At 30.7% G+C, this 24,481-nt stretch overlaps 1 protein-coding gene across 5 annotated transcripts in view; it reads right to left on the bottom strand.

The window, feature by feature from the left end:
- The window catches only part of LOC107447796 (uncharacterized), a 32,023-nt gene extending 10,276 nt beyond the window's left edge, over window positions 1–21,747 (bottom strand). For 2 of the 5 annotated variants that reach the window (XM_016062814.3, XM_016062816.3), the window contains exons 1-7: window positions 21,609–21,747; window positions 13,312–13,460; window positions 10,750–10,921; window positions 8,061–8,200; window positions 6,963–7,080; window positions 3,343–3,401; window positions 2,091–2,213 (exon numbers count right to left, since the gene is read on the bottom strand). In XM_016062814.3, the coding sequence (XP_015918300.1) occupies window positions 2,091–2,213; window positions 3,343–3,401; window positions 6,963–7,080; window positions 8,061–8,200; window positions 10,750–10,921; window positions 13,312–13,389 (690 nt within the window). In that variant the 5' untranslated portion in view covers window positions 13,390–13,460; window positions 21,609–21,747. Of the gene's footprint in view, window positions 1–2,090; window positions 2,214–3,342; window positions 3,402–6,962; window positions 7,081–8,060; window positions 8,201–9,849; window positions 10,016–10,749; window positions 10,922–13,311; window positions 13,461–21,604 lie in introns of those variants that run through there. The other 3 variants (XM_016062815.3, XM_071179344.1, XM_071179345.1) reach the window with 2 other exon arrangements.
- Window positions 21,748–24,481: the final 2,734 nt, after the last annotated feature.

The following is a 24,481-nucleotide window of genomic DNA, read 5'->3' as shown; positions in this document are numbered from 1 at the left end:
AGCACGGGCCCAGTGCCCTGCTGACCAGGCTATCCCGGCCTTAAAGAAGACAATTTAAAAAAAAGCCCACCCATTTAATTTTCAACCAGAATATTAAAAAGGCTCTTAAAACGTAACTGTATAAAATCCATCAGCCTTATTTAACAGCTACTTCTGGCAAGATATGTCTGCTCTTGACGAAAAAGTATGCATTGTATTAAATTAGAGCTATTATTGATTTAGAAAGGCGTATCCTGGCCCCAGCATCGTGAAGTAAATGTGTCATTGTGAATTATCTGTAACAAAATAAATATATTTTTTACTTCATTGAGATCTTCAATGCATTTAGTTTATAACATAAATTTTAGTTTTGGTAGAGAAACTCTCATATATATGCTTCATATTATTAAGAGAAAGTTTTATTGAAATTAAAAAGAATAAATTGGAATTAAAATTGTTATTTCTTTCACATTTATAAGAAATAGAAAACACCTTCTTGATAAACTTATTAAAATGAATTAAATACTACTTCATTCCCATCAATATGGTTCACTTATTCATTTATAAATGTAAATAGCTTTTGATCATTTTAACCAAACATGAATAAATATACGATTCACTCCATTTGAAAAATCTTTCATTCTTAGATATTTCAATTTAATTTTTCATACATTAAATTTCAAATATTTCATTTATCTAATGATAAGAGAAAAACATTCATCTTAACGTATCAAAGCATCTACAAATTCATTCAAAATACGTTTAAAATGAACGCCCAGCAAGGTAAGTTTTGATAGTGGTTCCAAGATGTAATGCCACATCGATACAGTCCCTTAAACAGATGATTTCTTTCTCCTCTTTCTTTGTGCAAATATGGCGTAGGTCATTATTTGTGAATTTGTTCTTTAACTAAGTTTTAGAGTACATAAAGAGCATGAAGGTATAACTTTTCTAAAAGCTTACCAAAACAATTGTACGATGAAAACTAACTTAATTTAGAAATTGTTTTTCAATTGCAACCATGTTTCTATAACCGAGAGAAAGTTAGGAGACATCTCGTATATAGAATGTTCAATACAAGAGGAAAGCAACATACACTATCTGCTCAAAAGCATCCGAACAACCGGTTGTTATGGCGGTGGTAGCATAATGGTGTGAGTCCGTTAGTTTGTGCAGTTGGAACTCTGAGATGTACATGAACCATGCTGCACTCCCAACTCTATATCAATATTTTGTCCCATTTCTCTGCCATTCACACAATGAGGCTTGCACAGACGTGGTTTGACGAAATAAGTGTTCTAAGACAGCGTTCCCCGCGGATCAAATTGTACCGGGCCACCCATTTCATTGAAACTGAATTTAAATTCCTAGGTTTATAATCCAAATTAAAAATAATTGTGTTCCATTAAAATTTTATTTATTTAAAAAAAGGGGCCTCCCGAAGGTAGTATTTTTTAATGTTTTAAAAAGTAAAAAAAGAAAAAGAAAACCACCGCATCTATTTTCTCTTTCAATTAGTTTTAATAAAAAAAAAACAATCACCACAACTGTAAATATAAATAAAACACGAAAACGAGGCAAGAAACTTACATTGGAACCAATGAAGAACTTTGTCTCATCTCTCGATCGTGACTCATTGCTTTAACATTCTATTAGTAAAAATGGTAAATCACTTTATGTTTATTTTTTGGTGTAACTGTATTTGATTTTGAAGGTATGTTTAAACGGGCTGATGTAAAATCATCAAACGTTGGCAGGTCCACGGTGATAAAAAGGTTGAGGAACACTGCCATAGAACACACTTTTGAATGCAGATTACGTAGCCAGCCAAATCCTCTCTGCAAACACAGATGTTGATGGACGTCAATTTCTATTTAAAACTGGTGGAAAGTCTTCCCAGAAGGCTGTCATCGATGCAAAAGGGGGGGACCGACATCCTATTAATCAAGACGTTCCATACCACTGGGAGTCCAAATACTTTTAACCAGATAAGAGCATATTCCTTAACATTAGCAGGGATGTCCAAAAGTTGGACGCCAGTATTCACATTGGGAAAAAAAGCAAATAAGCTCTGGTTCAAAAACCAACTGAAAGCAAGATACTTCACTTACCGTTACTTTTCCACAGCACCAGCTCATGAATGAATACATGAAGATTAAACTAATGAGCAAATAAAGGTTCCTTATGTTAGGAAAATCTAATGATATAGGAAAACTGTATATAGCACAGATCACCTAAAAAGGAGAACGTTTTAGTATGAAAAAAATGAAGGATAGTATTGCACTGCAATTAGCATTATGTCTGAGAAATAACATTGATCCATTTACTTCCTATAATTAACTAAAAAATAAAAACTCTTGGAGGTGATACGTTATTGGCTGAGATTGTAACTAGCTGGATGCTCTGACCGTCATGGCAAAAGTGTCATAAACTTTAAACAATTGCCAACACACAATCATTCCAGTACATTTCAATGGAACGAGACACAGATGCCTTCTGTCAAGAAGTGCCTCTACTCCATAGTTACCAACGTGGAGGAGTATGTTTTCTATTATCAGGATGGAATTTTGTCCAGGATTTATAGTCTCATAGTCACTGTGTAAAAATGTGAACACGTCAGACCGGGGTGAGTTAGGAGGCTTTGTGTAGTTGCCGCTACAGTTCTCAAAAAACTTTTTTTTGCAGTTTACAAATCAAACAGAAGATATAAAAATTAAACAAGTCTAGAAAATTTCGTAGCAAAATCATGAAATATATATATATAAATTTTAACATTGTGCAACCTTAAAATAATGTAACATTGTAATTTCAGAATATTTTTGCAAGTTACAAATCTTTAATAATTTCATTAAAAACAAAGTAAAATTAAATGTAAAAGCAAAGTAGCAAAAGTAATGCTAAGTAAAATCAAATTGATATAGAATCCCTGTGACAATTGGTTAAAAAGAAGAAGAAAAAACAAGGTTTTTCAATCAATTATTAAAATTTTGTTTTCTCCGACCTAATATTGTCATCTGTTTCTAAACTTTTGTGGCAATTTAAATAGGTATAAATGTGAATATTATCTTTTTCTGTTTTATTTTTTTAGAAACTGGTTAATTTTTCTATCAATTCCAGCAAAATAATAAGAAAAAATATGCATTCATTTAAATATGTATGCCTAAAACTTTGGTTGCACTCTGAATAAATTTAAATAATGATTTTTAATGTAACTTAATTATATATCTCACTTGTAAAAAAAAAATTTTCAATCAGAATAAGATTTTATAACATTCTATCATAATTTTTTGTAATCTGACATAAAAGCCTTTATTAGACTTACAGGAGAAATAACCAAAAAAGATACTATTAAAAAACACATACCACAAATAAAGCATCAAACTTCAAAAGAGAAAGGAAACAGCATTGTTTTCTATACATAGCTAGAAAATATAAATGCTATTAAATTTAGTAGTTGTGATATCACTTGAAGAAAAATTAGTAACTTCATTTCTAGATTCATCAGGTAATAAATACTTTATAAATATGTGACTAGCAATAATGGCATTCTATTGATTATCCCAGAGTTTTATGTTCTAACTTGATATTCTTTCTTATTTTTAAATTCCAATGTATAAAAAAAATACTTTGATTTTCATAACTCTAATAAAGAACATCTGGTAAAAACTGGTTCGTTCTTAAATTGCAAAGTTACACAAACAAAGGGTCATTCACAAATTAAAAGAAACCAACCAGAGAAAAAGAGACACAAAAAAAATTAAGAAGCAAAATTTTTCTGTAGTTGCAAAAGCTTTCCGTAATTGAAACAAAAGAAGCTCATAAAAATAGTGAAAAATTTGTAGCAATTGCAATTTCTGAAATATCAGGGTGGTTACAACTGAGAAAAATATAAAAAGTGAAGACAAAAATTTTATGGAAAAGCTTTTAATTTCACTTTAAATTTAGGAATTATGATGTGGAGATTTGATCAATCATTGCGGTCATCAATCGACACTGTACAGAAATTTAATATCAATATACATTTTACTTAATTTACAAAAATATTTTTTATTAGAATTTGTAAAAATAATTCGTTTCTCCAATATCTCTCTATCATTTTTAAAAAAAAAAATTTCTCAGTTGTGGAGCTACCCTAAATAAGTAATGTAGAGATCTGAGATAGCTTTGAAAATGCCATATTTTGTTTAATAACCGTCGTTGATCAAATTTTTTGGGTTTAATACTACTAATGTAAAACGAATTGTTCGTCGAACAGCTGACAACTCCGTAGTCCTGTAACTTTGCATCAATCCAGAAGGCAAGAAAAATCTCGGATCAGTACCCCCAGAGGTATGATTTGTAATGAGAACATGGAGGACTTTGTGACTTAACATATTTAACGTGCATCAGTCACCATTTACTACACGGGGAGTGTTCGGTTGACTTGGATCCAACACACGCCCTTTCGGACATGGGCCCAGTGGCCTACCAACCAGGCTATCCTGGCCCTTACATACCATATTTTATTTTATTTTATAACCGTTGTCGAATAGCCGACCCAATTTTATGGGTTTACGACTTCTAATGCTCAACTCCATAACCTTGTCATTTTTAACCCAATCCAGAAGACAAAGGAACTCCTGGATCAAGTATTGGGAGAAATTTGAATTCATGGAGGACTTTTTGATGGAGCTAGCCCGCATTTGCGTTACATGGAGAGGAAGATCACGAGAACCTCCCACATTTAGTCTGACGGTAAGGGGACTCTAACCCATGATCAGTCTACCACTGAGGATATTTTACATCAGCACTGTGGTCGGTGCAAGTAGGATGAGGAATTTGTTTCGACTGGGATTCGAAACCAGTCCGCCTCATTAGAAGGCAAACGCTCTATTGAGCCTTCTTGGCTCCACATACCATATTTGTAGGTCGTTGATGTTGTTGATGGTAAGCTCAACAGAAAATTGTGGCTTAAGTGTAAGCAGTATTTTTGTAATCATTAACATAGAGCGTCAAATGAGGTGACCCAGGTTCAAAATCCCAGGAGTGGAGGATGGTCGTAGACGGATCATCGGTTGCTGTTCGAAATATTTTGGTAGCTTTCCACTCCATCTAATACAAAAGAGAGTTTGTTTCATCAAAAAAAAATGCTGGTCATAAAATAAAATAATATCATTATGTTACGTATAATTACTACAGACAAAGCTCCCTTTTCTTCTCCCTAACAATAAATTATACAATTATTCAGTTGCATTTACTTTATTAATACATACTTTAAAACAGATTAGAATGTTCCAAATCATTGAAAAGATTCAATATTGCGGTTGTCTGCTCAAATTTCTAACAACAAATATTACAAACAAATCAATAACAGAAAGAATAGGTCACAAATGGAATGTTTAGTAGAATTACTTAACAGTTAATAAATATAAGAATAAATTTTATGAAACTTGTTCCATGATCCAAATTAGACTTACAAACTTACTTAACCAATTTAAAACTTACTAAATTCAAAATGCAAACATTAGACAGAAATATTTATATAAATCCGTATAAAATAAGATTTCAAAATCAAATAAAAGTTTCAGTTGAACCAAAACCTCAGTAATTAGTTAACTTAGTAATAGTAATAAATTTAGTAATAACAAATGAAATGTTTCAAATGATTCGTTATAAAACTAAGATCTAAATCTTTTCAAAACTTGGAATATTCATATTAGAGTTTTGTAGTTCATACTCATAATTCTTGCAATATTTAGAATAGAAAATTCAGAAATCAAATAGTAGAAAAGGTAATTTGTTTAAAGACAGTTTAAACCTCTGAGCGTTAGTCTTGGATTCCAGTCTTTTAGAGGTTATTCCATTAAAGAAATATTTAAAATGTTTTAATCTCCTTCTTTTATGCATACAAATTGAATTCATAAGGCCTCTTTCACAGGGTTACCAATCAAATATGAAGATCAATGCACACATATTATACCCACTATATTAAGAGGAAACACAACAATCATTGCGCAAATTGTGTGAGCTATATTAGGATGACTAATATACTAGTTTTAATTGCTGGAAAAACAGTTCAACATACATTAAAAAAAATAATAACAAAGCAAATGAAATAGTATACATAGTATAGCTGAAGTATCTTTAAAAAATCCGTAGAGATCAACATTTTGTAAAAGAAGAAAATAAGAAATAAAAATTCTACGTATTTTCCCAGTTTATAAAGAAAAATTCAAAATTCCTTGTTATTTTAGATAATTTTTTTAATTCCTTGTATTTTCGAGGTTTTCACTGTGGGATGGCAACCCTGTTTCAGCTTTAGCAGAATGGCTAAAGTTTTCTAACTATTCAGTGCCGCCCGAATACTCTCAGGAATTGCCCATGCGTTTATTAAAACATATTCCATGGATGTCTATGAGAGACATGAAAATGTTAAAAAAAATTGCAGAGATCTTCTCTCTAAAAAGCAATGACGCAGCCGATTTTCCAATATTTCGATTCCAAATATATTCAGATCAGACTTGTTTATCATGTGTCAATGAATTATTGTTATCTATTAATCTGATTTTAAGATTTCAGAATTACTTTGCTATGGATCCACTTCTTCCACGGCAAACATTTTAACTTAGTGCTGTCACTAAAATTCAAACATTCAAATTTTGAGATTTAAAAGTTACCTTTATAATGTTTTCTCATACGCTCTATCGTTAATCTCGAGTATTTCAAAAGCTTAAATTGCTTGTCGAATAAAATTTATTGCTTTCATTAAATCAAAATTTCTTTCACATAATGCTTTGGACAACATAGAGATTTAAATCAAAATATCAATTATGAGGAGTTTTTTTATGAAATGTTTGTTTTCTCGACATTTCAGCATGCCTGAGAATTTCTCATTTGATTTGAAGAACTAACATTCATTTCTAAGCTGCTCCTGATTCATTTATTAAAAATTGTATATCCATGATTAACTTCTGAGCTAAGAGAAAAAAAAGAACTATACTGACCAGCAAGAGATTCAGAAGCACCAATTATTTTAAATTCTGTCCAGTCTGAAGCATGAGTAGCTTTATAAGCAACAAAACTATTTGTAACAGTCAATAAAACTGCAACATAAAATGAAACCTAAAACATAAAAAAATTATTACAAAAGTGATTTATTAAACATCATTTTCATTGACTCAAGGTACGTTTATTTATTACGTGAAATAAACATATATGTTATTACGTGATTTATTACGTTATGAAATTTAAAACAATGCAGTTATGTTACAGCAATATACGTAAACAATAAATGAACAAATTAGCATGTTTTGATGAAACTATCATTTGGACAAAAATTTCTGGCAATAAATACACTGACTATCTCACAAGAGCAATCTCATAAATTCTAAATGATTAAAAACATTTTAATTGAGATAATTTTAAAGAGGACGCATCATTTTCTTTATGTTTGAAGAAATGTTTTTTTTACAGAACACCTTAATTAATTTTCAAAAATTAATAAATATAAACAAAATGAAGTAAAGATTTTCATATGAGAATTTATTGAAACTGTGGGGAGAGTTGTTATCGACAACGTAGACCTTCGTTTACGAAAAGGCACCTCATCGTAGAATTGAGTTAATGTGTCTACCTCGACAGTAACTTCGATCTGAACATGCCTACTTCGATGGATGGTCCACATTGAACAGTTGACTTGCTACTTGTGACTGCGACGTTGTCCTCCTCACGCTGCTGCTTTTTAGTCACGATCCTGTACAGCAGTACACTCGACTACCGAAGGCGACACGAGAGCGACCACGACCGTGAACTCAATACAGCTCTCAGTATAAGCACTCAAAAAGTACGTTGATCTCAATACAGTTCTCCCGGCTTCTCGCAGAACAGCAATGAATCGACTAGTGGTATCCGTTCATTGAATTCTGTCACAGACATAATTCTGGTAGGGGAGTACTGTAGTGAATCTATCTACCACTACTAAAATACAATTTACTAGTATATAAGACACGTTAACATGATTCTACGGTGGGATATCTTTTCAGAGATGAAGGTTGATGATCTCCCACAAAATGAATCCTCAAAGAAATCTAGAGCATACTTACAAGTTTTAAACAAGAGTGACATTTTTTCTCAGCAGCAAAGTAACTAAAAAAATCAGCAATGGTGGCAAAAACAATGTGGAGAAACATATCATATTGGTGCTCCTCATGAACTCCATACACAGCAAATCCAAGAGCAATCACTAGAACACAATAATTTTAAAACATTGCTCAACTTAAGAATGATTAAGGCAAAATAATAATAACTAGTTTTACTTAAGAATAACTTTGTTTAAAACAGAACATTTTAACCAGTTAAACTTTATTAAAAGAGTACTGAAAAATTTGTAAAGATCACTGTTGCATCAATAACTTGTTACACTATCAATTAGTTAATCATACCAATACTAAATTAAAACCTCAATAACAAAACAAAATTAAACAAAACAAAACCTAATTCAAAACCTCCTTAAAAAATATACCTTAAATTAGGATGTCTAGAAACAAAAATACCATTTAAAATTTTGGTGACATATTAGAATGGATCATTTTTAAGATCAAATAAAAGAGATGCCATGATACGCTAGTGTATGATCTCAGAATTCATCACCATGACTTGATGGTTGATTAAATTTCATAACATGCTTGAATTCCTAACAATGAATCCTTCAATCATACATATATATACTGTATATATATATATATATATATATAGAGAGAGAGAGAGAGAGAGAGAGAGATTGAGNTTTTCTTGACCTTGGTTCATTATATAAAATAAAGGTTGGTTGGTTATATAAAATAAAGAATAAAGTAATTTAATAATAAATATAAATATAAATACTAGATATTTGTTTATTATATTAAACTTTGAAATTCAGTAATTATTATCATTTAACTCTTAACATAACTGAATAGAAATATTTTCAAATAGTTTTTTTCTTTTCAAGACATAATTTATTAGAATTAGGACTGGAGCATGACTTAAGGAGTATTCGAATGCTGTGAAACCACATCTACCTTGTAATACACGGTGGAATAGTCAGGTGGATTGCTTAGAATCATTTGTAAAAAATCAGCAATATTATTTTCAGATACTTGAAGAACATGATATCAATGACAAAGGAATTGTTCAGGTCATAAATAATCAGATGATCAACAAAGAAGTCATACACCTGCTGCTACAGATAAAACCCATCGCTATTGCCCTTGATTTAGTTCAGAAGGAGAACTGTTCAATTGCAAATGCTTGTGATATTTTGATTAATCTAACAAAGGAAGAGAATCTTATGGCTGTTTATGAAAAAGAAGTGACATACAGATTTAAACAGGCAGTTACTTATTATCATTTGCTAGCTTATATGCTGCATCCAAAGTATTTGGGATTGAAATTATCATGTGTTCAAGAAGAAAGTGCCAGAATTTTACTCGCCAATTTTAACCCAGATTTTGTACCTTATGTCATAGCTTTGCAAAACAAATCGGCCCCATTTCCTGAATCTTATTTTTCCAGTCAAGTTTTGACAACTACCCCAGCTGCTACATGGTGATTCAGTTTTAAAAAATATGCAATAGATGACAGTTTCACAAATCTTGCTTGTTCCTTGATGGCAAATACCTGCTAGTTCTGCTGGACTTGAGAGAAGCTTCTCAAATTTCTCGTTCGTGCATAGCAAATTAAGAAATTGTTTAGGTTTAGAAACTGCATCAAAACTTGTCTTTTGTTACAGATTACTGCAGAGTGCAAACAATGTAATATTTGATTTTGAACGGTGATAATTTTGTAAATAAATTGTACTTCATTTAACTTTTAATTGTCTTTTCTATGAATTATCCATTATATGTCAATACTTACTTTTATGCCATTTTCTGAATTTCTGCCAGTTTCTGTCACAAATGTGGCAGAAAAGGGTTTCTGCTATGCCAGTTTTAACCACCTTGGCAGAAACTTGCCAACTTTGCACGGAACCCCCGGTGTTTAGTTCCCAAGCATGCTCGGTACTCATTTATCGACCCACTGAAAGGATGAAAGGCTGAGTTAACCTTGCCCGGCCCAATATATATATATATAATAACTGGACACTCTTAAAAATTAAGAGAAATAATGAATTTCAGTATTTTTATTCCAAGATAAAGATAAATCTTGATATTTCAAACCAAATATTTTAAAATCCACTTTAGTATTTTGCAGAAAAAGTAATTTTAGATTTTCAGTGCTTTAAATATTAATACATGATAGAAACTATCATAGGTTTTTTTTTAATATAGAATAAGGACATTTTGAAATTAATAGTTAATGTCGATCATCCAAACATTACCAACTGGCAATCAAGAATTTGAATTTGTAATTTTAACTTTAAAATTCGAATTGTTTTAAAATTAGAATAAATTGTTTACCTGCAAATTATTCCTCTCTCATTTAACATTTTTTTTTCTATTCTGCTTCATTGTTTTTCTGAAATTTTTATTATTTAATATACTATGATATTTTAAACTAAGAACCTTCCCATCAGTCAGTAATAGTTCTCTATGGGGGGGAGGGAAGCAGTTTTTTTTTAAATTTAGACACAATAAAATAATCTTTTTTTCGTAATTGTTAATTTCATTACACAAATATGGAGCGTAGAATTGTAATCTTAGAAAGGGCTCATTATCTATAAAATGTAAGGAAGTTCCGCTGCTCGATGATATATTACCTAATGATATTAGCTGGGAATTCTAATTAGATATAAACCTAAGAGGATAAAATGCTCACCAGAAACCAGAATAACAATGACTTCTGTAGAGAATTCTGCAGACAAGAGCGTATGATGTAGTTCACACTGTGCAAGAGCCACACCAGATGAAGCCTGAAGAATAGCAACATTCCAAGTTCCAATCACAAGAAAGAGCCATTCCCAAATATTGTGGCCACCAATCAATGAATACTGAAATAAAATAACATTTTCATGTAAAGAGAAATACAAATGAAAGAAGCACTTTACATTCAGCAATATAAATCTTAATCTAAACAAGATTTTTTTAAAACCAATATTTATAATTATTTTATTTTATGACCGTCGTCGAACGGCCGACCCGATTCGGTGTTTACGACAACCGGTGTTCGACTTCGTAGCCTCGTCCTTTTAAACCTACTCTAGAGGACGAGGAAACTCCTGGATCGAGTATTGGGAGAGATTTGCTTTCATGGAATGGAACTAACTCGCATTTGCGTCACGTGGAATGGAAAACCACGAAGAACTCCCACGGTCAGCCTGACGGTAAGGGGACTCTTGATTCCACCAGCAAGGATATTTTACGTCGACACTGCGGTCGGTGCGAGCCGGGTGCGGAATTCATGTCGACCGACCGCCGTTGGGATTTGAACCTGGTTCACCTCATTAGAACGCACCATCTGTTGAGGAATAAGAGAAGTATTTTTGCCATCAGCGGATATTTTATCATCAATTTTATTTTTCAAATTTCTTCAACAAATACGGAAAAATTTCAGAATATACGGGTAAACAGGAGATAGTCGTAAAATACAGGAGACTTGACAGGCATGCAAATACAGTATAAGATTCACAGTCTGAGCTGCTCAGGGTAAGCGGAAAAATTATGAATTTAGGATATTTACCCTAAGACAACAGAGATGTCTAAGTTAAGTGCCAAAAATTATTCAAAACATTTGCCGGCTTCTATTGTAAACAAATTTTTGTATGGTTCTTTCAAATTCATTAACTTGATTGCCACACAGATTTCAAAAGGTGCTATCTTTTTTTAATGCTCTTCAGGCGTGAAGATTTAGCAATAATTTTAAAAGCTTGTAGTTCTTTTTGTTTTTTGCAGTTACCATGATGCATTGCTACATAGTTTTTGAAATCCCAATATTTTTAATAGAAAATTATTACTTGTAAAATTTTGACTCACGCATTTAAATAATCACTTTTTAACATGATTACTTTCATTCTAAATTTGTCAAAATTTTTAATGCTTTATCCAGCAATTATTGTTAGAAATTTCCAACTAACTTTTAAAAACCTGATCTTTTATATATGCGACTGTAACGATAGACGAATTTCGAATTTGAGTAATTGCATTTTTATATGGAACTCTATTCACGACCATATCGGTGTAAATTCAAGTCGTCTAGCTGATTTTTTATTCAGCACTTATTGCCACAAATTATCCTCCACGTTTTTTTAATCGTACAATAGCATAATGACATACCATTCTGAGTAGACTCACTCAATTCAAAGCAATTTCATTCTAAATCGCTTTCTCATTAGTTATTAGCACGAGGAATTTCAACATGATCTTTGAAATAGATTTTTAAAATGCGATATTCTTTTGACTTGCAAATTTTTGCATCTAGCCTCAAACGTAAAATTTATTTAGCTACATTTTTTTTTGTTACTAGTTTTAAAAAAAAAGTTTTTTGGAAGCTGACAGAATTTTAAAATTCAGGTTTAACAAAAAATAAGTGCCTTTCAAGTACTTTTTAAGCACTTAAAAAATATTTTTAAGCACTATATATCTTAACAAAATGCGAAATGAATTTCAAAGACTTTACGTGATCATGATAAAATAACTACTTTCTGACAAAGAACTCTTTTCTTGATTATATAAGTCACCATAAAAAGATCGAAAGATATTTCAATTCAATATCAGAGGGAGGAAAATGGGCCTGAAATTGAGAATATCTAGCAAAATGCAGCTGAGTTACACATGAGAGTGCAAGAATCTCACCACAAGAACTTATAAAACATGTAAAATAATGGCCGCTTGCATACACTATGGATCGATAATAGGCCGAAATGAATTGTGGTAGAATGAACTGTGAAAACGTTGAATAAGAACAATGTGAAAAGCACGCGTTTGCATAATAAGTGGCGAAAATCGACACAGTAAAGAAAAAATATATCATTTTCGAAAAGGGAAAATTAAGCACTTTATAAAAACAATGAATAAAAAAAGCATCATTAAAAGCTTTTAAAAAACGAAAATCAAAAATAAGCACATTTTAAAAACGCTATGAGATTAGTAGTATGGTAATTGACGAGTAAGATTGTAAGAGCATATTTGCTGATATTTTATTTTAAAAAAATCTAAAACATAATTTTATATTAAATTTTTCAGAACGTAATAAATAGATAGTAATAACACATTACAATATTTAAGATATTCTTTCAAAACTATAACTTTACAGAAAATTAGACTGAATGTTATATCAGTGTTGCTGCATATTATTGATGCTATATAATAGATATCTTATAAACATCTACACAAACATGCCTCTAAGGTCTGTACAAAACATACACATAATTTTACTTTGTACCTGAAGACCACCTGAAGTGGTACTTTCTTGTAAGCGATCATTAGTGCCTGAATTTGACGTCGAATCATCAGAAGGCATCGTTTTGAATTTTTCTTTCTTTACTTCCTGTATGGTTAATGATTGCTTGTTCTTATATTCAGACACTCCACCTAAAGAATAAAAAAAAATCATCAAAAATAGTAATGGTCAAGATTTTTAAAAGTTATAACAAAAGTTTAAAAGGATACTATAAAGTAGCAAAATATCTGCAAATTCTGTTTCAAATTCATTCATAATTTAAAGCAGGGATGGGGAAACTACGGCCCGCGGGCCAACTGTGGCCCGCCGGAAGATTTTATCCGGCCCGCGGACAGAATTTTAACTTTTTACTTTCTCTATTTTTGTTCTACAAAACATAAATTAATTAAAATAGTTAGCACAAACAGCTTTAACTGGTAAAATGTTAACAGCAAAAGTTCTTTATAGAATAACTGTAGATTAGCTCCAACTAGTATTTGTCTTTCTCGAGGAGCAGACATATGAAATCTAATATAGGTGAATTGTACTTCACATGAGGCTGACTACGCGTTTTAAGTTCCAACAAACGGATTTTTCTGCCGGCACGAGTTCTAACATAATTTACGGCGTATGGAAAAGTTGCACACATACAATGTCATGGCTACTGCCTTTTTGAGTTATTTGTAAACATTTTTTATCCCAAAATGGCAACTAAAAAACGCAAAGTTGATGTGGAGTGACGTGCACTCAATGATGAATTGACTTTATTTTATTTCGGAAGTTTTTACTCGGCCCACCAAACTTTTTTTTCTAGATTTTTGGCCCACGACCCAAAAAGTTTGCCCATCCCTGATTTAAAGAATAGAAAATGATGGATAAACGAAGTTCCAAACGCTGAAATTTCCTTAGTTTGAACTCATTCTCTTTCTCTCCAACGTAAAAATATTTTTCCTCTTGAGTTGATAGTTCATGTGCTATAAAGAGCCAGGGACCTTGAAAATTTTATAAGCAAAAACTCGATACATAGACATCAATTTATATAATTTTTTGAGCTAAGATTTATAATTACATTATTTACCACTGAAGTATATCACACTTTTATAGCAAATCATTTAAGTTTTTAAGAAAAATTTAGTTCTAACAAGAATCACAACATTGGATTTAAAAATTTTATGAATATGAATCACGCTATTGTATTTTAAGAACATGAAAATACAAATCGTGATAGTGGACTTGGGAACGCAATATTACAAATCCCAATATTGGATTTTTGAAATGCGTAAATACGAATCACGATGCAAGATTTTTAGATCCCGCGAATACGACTGGAGTCGCTGGATTTTAAATTCGAGTGAATACGATCGCGATATTAATTTCAAAAATTTTTAAATACAAATTGCGATATTGGATTTTTAAATCCAGTGAAAACGAAACGAGAGGTACGATTTTTAAATCGGGTAAATGCGTAAATCGGCGTTTGATGTTAAAGTCGAGGGAATAATGAATCACTATATTAGCAGATTCTGACAAAGTTTCAAATATTAAAAACGATGAATATCCAACAAACCAAAAAAAATAAAAAGTAATAAATAAAATGTAAAATTGCAGAGGAGTGTATGAAAACGTCTCGTTGACGCCAATTAGCAATTGTTTATAAATTTAAATTTTAGATTGAGATGAAAATTTTGTTGAATAAGTTTTGATTCAAGGAAATCCGCGAATTAATGGTTACAAGAAATGCGGAATTCCACGAAGAAAACCACATGCCCTGCTCCTAGAGAAATAAGAAAAACCCGGAATTCCAGGGTACACCTAGAATACTGATACTGGGTCAGGGATAAAGTTTGGATTCAATTCACTGTACTGTAGTACATCATTGAAAAAGATTGAAATGGAGATCCTATGGATTAAAATTAAAGATTCTAAAGTTATTTGCCTCAAAGAAAGCATAACAAAAATTTCTTTTTTAGTAAAACATAGTGAATATTTCTTGAACCAATATTTTACAATTCAATAATTTGTTTTAAAATTACGGAGAAAAAAATAAATGGAATGGGAATTTTAAAAAATTTAATATAAGTAAAAAAATGACGTCTTCTGTGTCATAAGAACAAAATTTTTAACACTCTCAAAATTGCATACAAAGATCTGAATTGCGTATGCGCAAGAAGCGAAAAATAAATAGGTTACAAAAAGATAACAGTAAACAGACAAAAATTAATTTTTTCCACATATTTTAAAGGAATATATTATTTTGATTAAATAAACAGTAGGCAAAATTTAAGCGAAAACCACTCAATTACATTTGATCTAATGATCCAGGGGTCTGTCCAGGGCGAATTTCCAACCGTTTAGCGGTACTTTCACCCGTTCAACTTTAGGGAAAGCAGTAGTTTCACAAAATACTATTAAAATATTTAAATATTTTTGAAAATATTTACTTACATTACCCTATTTTTGTGTTGATTTTTTTATGTAACTTTCAATTTTCACAAATTATGCCTAAATTTTCATGAAATAGGTACCTCTCAAAAAAACCTAGACAAACCCCTGTGATCAGATTTTTATGTAGCAGGAGTATGAGGGCCTGTCTTGATAAGGCATTTAATTTATTACTCATCGAAATGCTTTACTCATGCTGATTTCATCGTAATTTAAGCAATTACGATTTTTTTAATGCAATAATTGAAACGTTTTACCATGTGATTTTGATGATCTCATTTTTTCCAACTACAATTCACAAACGTTATTATGTTATGCGAGTTTTTAAACTTACATTTAAATTTTGATGCAATTTTGTGTCTTATTTCATTGTCAATACAATTATTTTTTTCGACACAGCCAGGTATTCCAATTTTTTAATACAATGTGATACAGAATCTCGATATTTTAATACAATGTAATTGCATTCGAGAAGTATCGGAAACGTGGATTTTTAAGCAGCTCACTGTTCGTAAAAAAATTTTTTTAAGTTTTTGTAACTTGGGTGATTTTTTCAGAAAAAAAAATAAATAAAAGGAAAACATTTCATATTAAAAATTCATGAAACCTTTAATAATTCAAGAAATAGAAATAATAACTGAAGTATAATACCAAATAAATATTCAATTTTATTTTCACTATAACAGTTTTATTTTAATCTTTGGTTTTTGTTTAAACCCTAAAAATTTTCTTTAATTAAATATTTAATTTGAATTTATATTACTCATCAAAATCTATTGATTGGTTTATTTTTCATACTTTCATTCTGTGAAGATTTTCTTTCTTGCAAAAAAAATAAAGAAAGAAAGAAAGAAAATACATTTCTTTTATTCAGTTTTTAAATTTTTTTGAATATATCAGTTTTTAAAAAAAAGGGAAATTCCTTTTTATAAAAAAAGTACAGTCAATTCGCTATAACTCAAAGTACAATAACTCGAATATTACAATAACTTGATTCTTTTAATGAGGTCCCGACCCTTTAATCTTCAATTTCAAGTTAATTATTCTCGATTACTCGAATTTTACTCCCTTTAACTAGATTTTTTTTTAAAAAGATTACTGGGTCTTTTAAAGCAAGAAAAAAAACCTAGGAGCAGATATCTTGTCATTCCTTTGCAACACACACACAATAGACTACACACAATACACTCAACTGGTCAGAACAAGTTTAGTCAGAGTGAGAGAGGGATTAGTAACACCTGTGGCCCGTGTGGGGAATGAGTAATCTGGTCTGAACAAGCTTTATGCTTATGATTTGCTGTTAGAGATTGTATGGAAGAAGTGTTTACCTCTAAAGATGTCGAAGCGAAAATTAAAAACTCTCAACTTGAAGATAAAATTAATCTTATTAATGATGTAGACAGAAATCCAAACATGAAGAAGAAAGATATAGCGTTGAAGTATGGAATTCTCCCGAATACCCTTTCTACGATATTAAAAGAGAAAATATCCTTAAACGATATGAATCTATGAACCCACTGTCTAAAAGAATGAAGATGTGTGCCTTTCCCCAGGTGGAATCAGCTCCTCTGAAATGGTTTCAGCAGTACAGAAATCGAGAAAATGCTACTCCCATAAGTGGTGTTTTGCTACGTGAGAAAGCGATAGATTTTGCTAAACTGTTAAAAATAGACAATTTTCACGCTAGTGCTGGGTGGCTAGAAAAATTCAAGAGCAGACACAATATTGTCTTTCGCACTCTTCATGGAGAAGCTAAAGCTGTCCCTCTTGAAGTATGTGAACAGTGGTTAAATAAAACGTTACCAAATTTACTTCAAGGATACAGTGAAAATGATCTTTTCAATATTGATGAAATGGGTTTATTTTTTAAATGTCTTCCAAATAAGACTATGATGTTTAAGGATGAAAACTGCTCAGGGGGTAAAATGAGCAAGGAACGTTTGACTGCTCTAGTTGGAGGAAATGCGTCTGGGACAGAGAAATTGCCCTTGCTTGTTATCGGAAAATAATGAAATCCCCGATGTTTCAAGAATGTAAAAACGCATCCCTTGGATTGCAAGTCTAACAAAAAGTCTTGGATTACATCAGTTTTATTTGAAGACTATGTAAGAAAATTGGATCGTAAATTCTTCGCTAAAAAAAGAAAAGTGATACTCTTTATGGATAAATGCACAGCGCATAGTGATCTACCTAATTTGAAAGCAGTAAACTTGCAGTTTCACCCGCCAAACAAAACATCAAAGTCGCAGCCGATGGACCAGGGTATCATAAAGTGCTTCCATTAGTCTTATCGTAAAAGGCTTGTCAGAAAAATGATAAACGATATTGAAAACAATATTTCTTTCAAAGTTGATGTACTTGAAGCCATGAGGCTACTTTCCAGTGCTTGGACTAATGATGTAAGCGAAATGACAATAAGAAACTGTTTCCGGAAGTGAGGGTTTTTTAAAGAAACACAGAGTGAACCTGTGATAGAAGAGCTTCAAGATGAGGAAGTAATTGAGAACTCCGATTTCATAAACTTCGATGAAAACATTGCTGTTTGTGGTGATATTTCCGACTAAGAATTTATACAGATCACAGAAGAAAATTATGACAGTGCTGCTGAGGAAGAAGGTTCAGAAACAATAGTCCCAAATATACTTGAAGCGCGTGCATCTCTTGAAGTTCTTCAAAAGTTTCTAGAGAGTCGAGAAGGTATTGATAATTCTATGTTTGTGCACCTGCAGAAAATTGAAGATTCACTGTTTCTAGAGACTCAAAAGGGATTACTTCAACGTAAAGTAACAGATTACTTCAAAAAAACGTAAAATGTAGTACAAATAATAAAGTAAGTTATTATATTATACTTTATAGCTTTTTCTTAAATATTGTAAGCATTTAGAAGATTTGTAATTAATAAGCATTAATTAATTCATCCGATAATATTTTGAACAGGGTTGGCAGGTTTTTGACATGTGACAGTTTTTGACAGTTTAAACCATGGTTTAAACCGTCACGTCAAAAACCTCACTGTCAAAAATGTCGAAAATGTCAAAAACCTATATTCATATGTGAAATTTAATTAATACATAAAATTTATATATTTTTTAAAGGATAGTGTTTCTAAATATGTTCTAGAAAAAATAAATTTAAAATTTTGAAGAAACACTTATATTTTGAATAGTAACCAAAATCTTGTACTTTTGAAAGCTCACATCTTTTGTAATATTATGTATTCATTTTCATGTGTTATTGAAAATCTGCAGTGATATTATTAAGAAATTTATTTATAACCAAATTTAGTGTATAGTATAGATTATACTAAAAATTAGACATTTTTAAAGATAAACATTAGCAGTTTTGTACATTAGACATCTTTTAAAGAAAAATCTTTTTAATATTCTTTTAAATCTTCTTAATAATCTTTTTAACATAAGACAATACAAATTTAAGTGCTTTCTGTTAAATACACAGAGTAGTTAGTGTCGATTTACAGTATATTCAGCCTATTCATTTACTATGCTGAAAATTTAGTTTATCCAAATACTTGTGAATTTCATTTTGCTGAATACTATATAGTTTTGTTGAATATCTAAATATTCAGCTGTTGAATAATTACTTCTTGCTTTCAAGATATGCATTATTTGTATTCTTAATACAAGTGGAGAAAAAAAAATTAAGAGATAAAAATTGTTTTAAAATGATAAGTGTAATAATTATAAATAAATATAATAAACAATATGAATTATATTTATCATTATTCACAAATATAACTACTTTTAAATTCAAATTAACATACTGGATAATAAAGATATTCGGTATAACATTAAAAAAAAATTTTTATACACTTGTATCTTATATCAAGTTTGTATTTATACAACATAACTTGTAAGTTCCTTATAAATATTAGTTATATGTTCCTTATATGTCAAAAATGCATAGTAATAAACTTTTAATTTTCTTAAGTATCAAAAAAAAAAAAATTTTTTTTCAAAATATAAATATTTAAAAAAATTTTGTGCAAAATTTTTCTGCACATGCATTTGAATATAAATTTCTGAGATTTTAAATCTGTTATTTTACCTTAATTTTAATTAAAAAATATTTTAAAACCTGCTGATTACCCATAGTATAATTAAATTTCAATATAATGCATGGCAACTGTTGGTAGTTTTGAAGTTTATATATATTTTTTTGGCAAACTTTAGTTTTTGACATTTTTGACGGGTTTTTGACGGTTTAAACCAGTATTATACCCTTGTCATGTCAAAAACCACTTTTTCATGTCAAAAACCCAACCCTGATTTTGAAAGTCCAAAACCGAAACTAACGGTAAGTCGAACTTCCCACATGTCGAAGTTTTTCGTCAGTCCTATCAGATTCAAGTGATCCAGAGTTCACGGTATCAGTCTTTCTCAGTTTTAAATTAATTTTAATAATAAAAAGTATTTTTAAAAATTTAAAGTATTTAATTTTCTGAAAATATTAATAAATAATAAATTCCAGGCTTACTGATAAAAAAAATGAGTGCTTTTCAATTTTTGTTACTTGTCGTAAACATGCCTTAATATGTGTGCGACCCCCTTTGTTATTCAACCTGCTGTGCAATTGGCCATTCACTCAAAAAGGTTGTGCAACCCTTAGAATAAACATACAGAATTATTTGTTGATTATTGAAAATTGACATTTCTAAAAAATGGTTGATTTACAGGCATACAAATGTAATAAAAGCATCATTTATTTCAACCTTAATAAATATTTTTTCAAACAAGGATGAATCCTTTAACCTTATAGGAATAGTTACTGCAGGGTACTTATAAAAACTAAACATAGTAACCATCAGAAACTTGAACCAACTCTTTAAGAATATAACACCTACTGACCCCTGGGCAACCTCTATATGTTTCTTTTCTTTAAAATTTGTTTGCCGCTGTTGCGATTGCAGTTGGAGGAACAGATCATGATACAGAAATATCCCCAGTCGGTCCCTTTCTGTGAATTTTTTAAAATTTCTCATAGGCTTCTACCCAGAAGCTGTCATGACCTGGCTATTATTTAGCTGCAGATCACAATATGGAAATCTTCCCCTCATGGGCATCCTTGGCATGGATGAAAGTCGGTATACATCCCACGCAATAATTAAAAGTCTCTAAAAGCTCCCCCCCCCCCCCNAAACCCCCCCCCCCCCCCAACAATATTTCAGACCAGTAAACAAAATTTCCACTATTGATATATATTTGTTAAAAGTTAAAAACAAGACAGAGATAAATATAATTAATACTCGTATTTTTGTTGATATAATATTTTTTTATGTTAAAGATATATTGTGGCTTTTAATTTTGTCCCCTTTAAGAATTGGATCCCTGCTTCCCCTTCTCATGTGGAAATATCCCCAAATGGTGACATAGTGAAATAAGTCTAATGGAGAAAAAAAATTGGGGACCTGAAGAAATATAACCTTATGAGGATTGAGTTATGAAAAGAACAAGCACATACAACTAAATAATTATATCCTCAGCTTACTTAACTAACCCAATTTTAATTCGATGAAAGATTTATTAAAGAGGGATTTACAGCTAGATATATTATTCATCAGTATTTTTTTCCTTGGATGAATATAAACGCACTGTTGTAATTTCTCAGATTTCCTATAAGTTTTATTTACTAAACAGCATTTCATGCTTTGATTATTTCTTTCATATCTAAGCGAATAGTTTTTATGTTCATATTTTAGACGTTTCGAGAGGAATGATTACTAAAAAATTCACTTATACTTAATTGTATTAATATATATATAATCTCTATTTAATTTATACATTCTGAGTTAAGGTAATACATATTTTAAAACTTTTTTGCTCTTTTAATACATTACCTACTTTCTAAATCTCAAAAAGACACAAAATTTCAGTTTCGTTTTATCATAACTGTAGCGGATTACTGGACGATTCCATCACTGGCCATGAAGAAAATCAATTTGTAAAGATTAAAGATAAGTCGGGAAAGAGACACCACTTTGGGTTTGATAAGGGATGATTAATTTAAAACGAGAAAGACTATTTCATATGATACTGCCATCTAGCGAAAACTATGTGACTTAAGAGTTTCTCCTTTCTTCCTTCAAAAGATGTAAATAAAACTTACTTTAAAATTATTTTTAAAAAGATGAAAGAAAGTTTTTTTATTCCAAAATAATAAATGGATGGTGTTTTCAATATAAATGTAAACAACAATCTCGATCTCATGACCTGCGCTATATCCGGTTAGCTGATAACTACAACTTCTTCTGCGAGGCGATATTTTCAAACAGATAAATTTATTTTTAATAAGAGAAATAAATAATATAATTCCTGAGCAATACTTCATAAGTTATTAATGACATTAAGTAATTCTGATGAGTTTGAAGTGAAAATTTGTTTTAGTTACTTAGAGCTGTCTTGTTAAAAAGGCTTTTTAGCAGTTCCAATTTGGCCTCTTTTTACTTGTTTATAACTGCTTGTTCTTTGTGCACAGGGCCGGATTAACCATGAAGCAAACTGAGCAGGTGCGTATGGCACCTGAGGTAAAGGGGCACCACGAAGCATGAATGAGTAAAGAATAAAAAAAATTCTATATATATTTTTTTTTTTGCATATTTTAAGGCCTCACATACCTTTTAATACTTCAAAAAAATCGATTTTTTTAATAATATTTTATTCTATTCTATGGATCTTTCTGAAAATTTGGAAAAAAAAGCATAAAAAAATTCACATTAGATCAAAAGTTATCGAAAAAATAAGTCATACATTTTCTTTAATAAAATATGTCCTGTTTTGTGTTTAAACTCATTTATCTCAAAATGCTATTTTTACACCTTGCGCGCACAATATCTCGAAAACTATTGATTAGAATTGCACAAAATTTTTACAGCAGGTCTCAAATACCTGTTTCTATAAATTAACGAAGCCATTTGAAGGTGGGATTAATGTATTGACATTTAAAAAAATGAAATAGCAATTTTTTTTGTTAAAATTTTTTAATAAATTTTAAAAAAATTTTTGCATAGAGAAAAAAGTAAAATTATTTGTTCATTCTTCGTCATTTTAGTTTTACCATATATTTCTATACTCACAAAAAAAATCAAGCAAATATTATGTAAACTTTTTCCAGAAGCTTGCGCGCAAATAAAAACAGAAAAATTTTATTGAATTAAAATTTCAATTAATTAAGAAATTTCTTAATTTTTGAAAAAACATTTTTGCATTGTTTTCAAAATGTAGACTATGTATAGTGTCATATTTCAAAATTTGGTATTTTTAGAATAATTATTATAAAATTGGCAGATGATTGAAAATTGCTCGTTTTCTCTCATTTTTTACCTATTAAAAGGTATGTGAGGCCTTAATTCGTATATAAGTTCTATCATGCGTTCATGGTTTAAACTAAATTGCTATTGGTCCCACAGTGGACTGATCGTTAGGACACGGTTCCCAGCAGATCACCGAAGTCAAGCATCACTGGCTGCGGTCAGTGTAGGGGGGGTTGCCACTTGGATCAGTCTGCGTAGGGACAGAGGGTGTGCGGTATTGGTCCTCGTGAAACTGTTCTAACGTAAAGCACTTGACCTAGCGAGCAGGTCGTCGCGGTACCGAAACGGGTGTACTATCCCCTTTTTTTTTAGATTTAGACATCACTAACTGTCGGGGACGAAGTTATGATAATGCTTTTAATATGTCAAGTAAATATAAGGGACTCCAATCCAGAATGAAACAACATATTTTTTCTGCCCATTTTATACCATGCGTAAATCATTCATTAATTTTAATTGGAAATGCTGCTGTCAAAAGTTGCATGGAAATGACCACTTTTTTCAATATCGTTCAGGAATTGTAGGTATTTTTTTCAAGTTCTTCACATAGGTGGAATACATTACAAAACTTTTGTAAGAGAAAACACTTGAGTATTAAATCTATTTATGACACCAGGTGGTTTGCTCATTCCGATGCTGTGAAATCCTTAAAGGAAAATTATGAAGAAATTAAACATTGTTTACGTCATTTTTCCTCAAACAAAGATGAAAAACCATCAACAAGGTCCCAAGCTGCCGATTTACATAAAAAACTTGATACCTTTGAGTATGTACTGTTACTCACTATATGGGAAAAGATTTTAGAGAGAATAGATGCTTCAAGCAAGACTCTTCAACAAAAAGACGAATCCCTAAGTACAGCAGTTTTAATATATGATTCATTGATAGATTTCATACAAACTGTTAGAGTCGATTTTGACAATTTAGAAAAAGGAGCAGAAAAAGTTAAAGATATTGCATATACTAATGATAAAAAATGCCTGAAAATACGAAAACTATTTCATGATGAAATTCCAGAGCCTGAAATAAGATTCAGTGGCAAAGAACATTTTAAAGTTAATATTTTCTTTGTTGCATGCGATTCTTTAATTAGCAATATTAAAAAAAGATCTGAGGGATAAAACTCAAAACAATTTTTCATGATAGTGACTCTTCAATAGAGGAATTAAAATGTTACTAACAAGATTTAAACCTAGCAGAACTGAAGTATTAAAATTTAAGACTTTTGTAAGTAAAGAAAGTATTATTTCTCCAGTATCCATGTGGTAATTTGTTCAGGAAAATAATATTATTGCAACATTCCCTAATTTAAACATAATTCTGAGAATTTATTTAACCCTTCCAATATAAGCAGTACAAGCGGTGAAAGATCATTCTCAGTAATGATCAGAGAAAAAAAAATTT

Source organism: Parasteatoda tepidariorum, chromosome 4 (genome assembly GCF_043381705.1).
Source record: "Parasteatoda tepidariorum isolate YZ-2023 chromosome 4, CAS_Ptep_4.0, whole genome shotgun sequence".
Taxonomy (NCBI): domain Eukaryota; kingdom Metazoa; phylum Arthropoda; class Arachnida; order Araneae; family Theridiidae; genus Parasteatoda; species Parasteatoda tepidariorum.
Note: the sequence above shows the minus strand (reverse complement) of the source record. Positions and strands in the feature narration are given on the sequence as shown.